The 2500-nt window shown below is 15.3% G+C and overlaps 1 protein-coding gene across 1 annotated transcript in view; it reads left to right on the top strand.

The window, feature by feature from the left end:
* The window catches only part of LOC122244621 (uncharacterized), a 102101-nt gene that overhangs the window by 54016 nt on the left and 45585 nt on the right, over positions 1–2500 (top strand). Inside the window, exon 4 of the mRNA XM_086530868.1 lies at positions 1–20. This exon is cut by the window's left edge and continues 112 nt beyond it. Within this exon, the coding sequence (XP_086386994.1) occupies positions 1–20 (20 nt within the window). The remainder of the gene's footprint in view (positions 21–2500) is intronic.

Genomic DNA, 2500 nt, shown 5'->3' with positions numbered 1-2500 from the left:
CTCTTATTTGCTACACAAGAGATGGAAAGTAATATCGCTGCTGGAAAATTTAGTAAATACAGCCAATAGTCTTAGTTTAAATAAATATATATATATATATATATAAATATATATATTATATATATATAAATATATAAATATTATATTCCAAATGGTCAATATATAATTATATCACTCTATAATATATAAAATTTTATACAGTAATATATAGATATATATAAATCAAAGTATATATATATATACATAATACATATATATATTTATAAATATTAAAATAATATAAAATATATATATAATAAATATTAAAAAATATATAATTTTATTATGTAAATATAAATGTAAAACATATATTATATATAAAATATATTAAATATATATATATACTTGTGTGGTGTTGGGGTGTGTTGTGTGGTGTGTGTTGTTTGGGGTGTTGTGTGGTTGTGTGTGTGGTTGTTTTGTGTTTTAGTGTTGTTTTGTTTTGGATGTGGTGTGTGTGAAATTTTATTATATAATATATATTAATATTAATATATATATAAAATAAATATAATAAAAAATTATATTAAAATTTATATAAAAATAAAAATTATATATATATTATAAAATATTACAATATAAAAAATATAAATAAATATTTATAAAAAACATAATGAAATATATTATATAATATAAAAAAATTAAAATATGTATTATTATCAATCTTAATTTAAAATTTTAAATATATAAATATAAATAATGAATCAATTTTTAAATCAAAAATCAAATTAAAAAAATAAATAAACAAAAAATTTATATAAATAAAATGTTATAAAAGTATTTTTAAATATATATATATATTATAAATTAACAAAATATCTACTAATTTAATACCATAATTGTGAGTTTTGATGTTGGGGTTTTTTTTTTGTTTTGTTTGCTGGGTTTGTTTAATATCATTTTGATATATATATATATCTAATTAAATCTAATACTATTAATATATATATAAAAAATTTAAAAAAATATAAATTTATAAACTATTTAAATTTAAAAACTATAAAAATAATAAAAAATAAAATTTCTAAATATAATATAAAATAAAATATAAAAAAAAATTTTTTTAAATTTTATAAATCCCAAAAAAAACTATAAAAAAAATACCTAAATTTATATATATTATATTATAATAAAACAAAATAAATTATATATTAATATTTAAAATAAAAAACCAAATTTTAAATATATTTAAAATATATTAAAATATAAATTATAAAAATAAAATTATTTGGTGTTGTGTTGTAGTGGAGTGTGTGTCGTTTTGGGGATATTTGAGTATAAAGTGTGTGGTTGTGTAGTGGGATGAAAATACAAAAAACTAAAAAATCAACTTTCTCTATATAACTAAATCAAAAACAAATATACCTTAAATATATTTTAAATAAATAAACAAAATGAATAACATCAAACAATTATAAAATAATAAAATCTAAGTTATACTATAAATAAAAAAATAATTATCTCTAAATAAATCATTACATAATAAAAAAAAAATCCTAAAAATATAATATTAAAAAATTTAAAAACTATACTAAAAATCACTCTAAAAAAAAAACAAATAAAAAATAATAAAAACTTATAAAAAATATAAATAAATATGTATTAATTATTAATAGTATAATATATATAAAAAATAAATAAAAATATATTATATAAATATATTCCAATTTTTGTTATCAAAATTTATACCAAAAAATTAAAATATGTATAAAAAACAAAAATTATCCTTAAATAACCAAAAAATTTTATATCAATAAAAATATAACACATTTGGGGAGTGGGGTTTGTATGGGGGTGTGTTGTTTTTTGTTGTTGCTTTCTTTGTTTTCATAATCCCATGTGAAAATTTAAAATTTATATAAATTATTATATATATATTATAATAATATTAAAAAATAATATATATATTTTTATTTATAATATATAAAATTTATATATATAAAAAAATAAATAATATATTTTAAAAAAAAATAAAAAAAAAATATAATAAAATATATACAATTCAAAACTATTTTAAAAAATATATAAAATAATATATTATAAAAATACAACATTTATATATAACAATATAAAATTAAACAATAATAAAAATAAAAAATACAAAAAATAATAATTTCTAATTATAAAAAACTTAAAATTATAATTAAATAAATATAAAATAAAAAAAAGTTGAATCACCAATCAGGAATATGCTCTTATACACGTTTTTGTACGAAGGAATTGGTCGTGCTTGACAATGGCTTCGACAGAATACAATTTTTAACAAGTTATGTAACGCGTCTACTTTCATAAGCAAAATGAAAACAAGGCTAGAAGCGATTTTATTTTTGTAACCACATATGTAACCTTTGACCTTAGAGTGTGCCCCTTTTTGACTTCTATGAGTACTCCCTCCAGAGTACATGTAATTCTGAGATCCAAACCACGTGTGTGTAGCGCAGAGCAACTTTCTATGAATCATTCA

Source organism: Penaeus japonicus, unplaced genomic scaffold, assembly GCF_977035675.1.
Source record: "Penaeus japonicus unplaced genomic scaffold, GWHDUDI00000001_assembly GWHDUDI00000034, whole genome shotgun sequence".
NCBI lineage: Eukaryota > Metazoa > Arthropoda > Malacostraca > Decapoda > Penaeidae > Penaeus > Penaeus japonicus.
The sequence above is the reverse complement of the archived record's forward strand: the minus strand, read 5'-3'. Positions and strand labels throughout refer to the sequence as shown.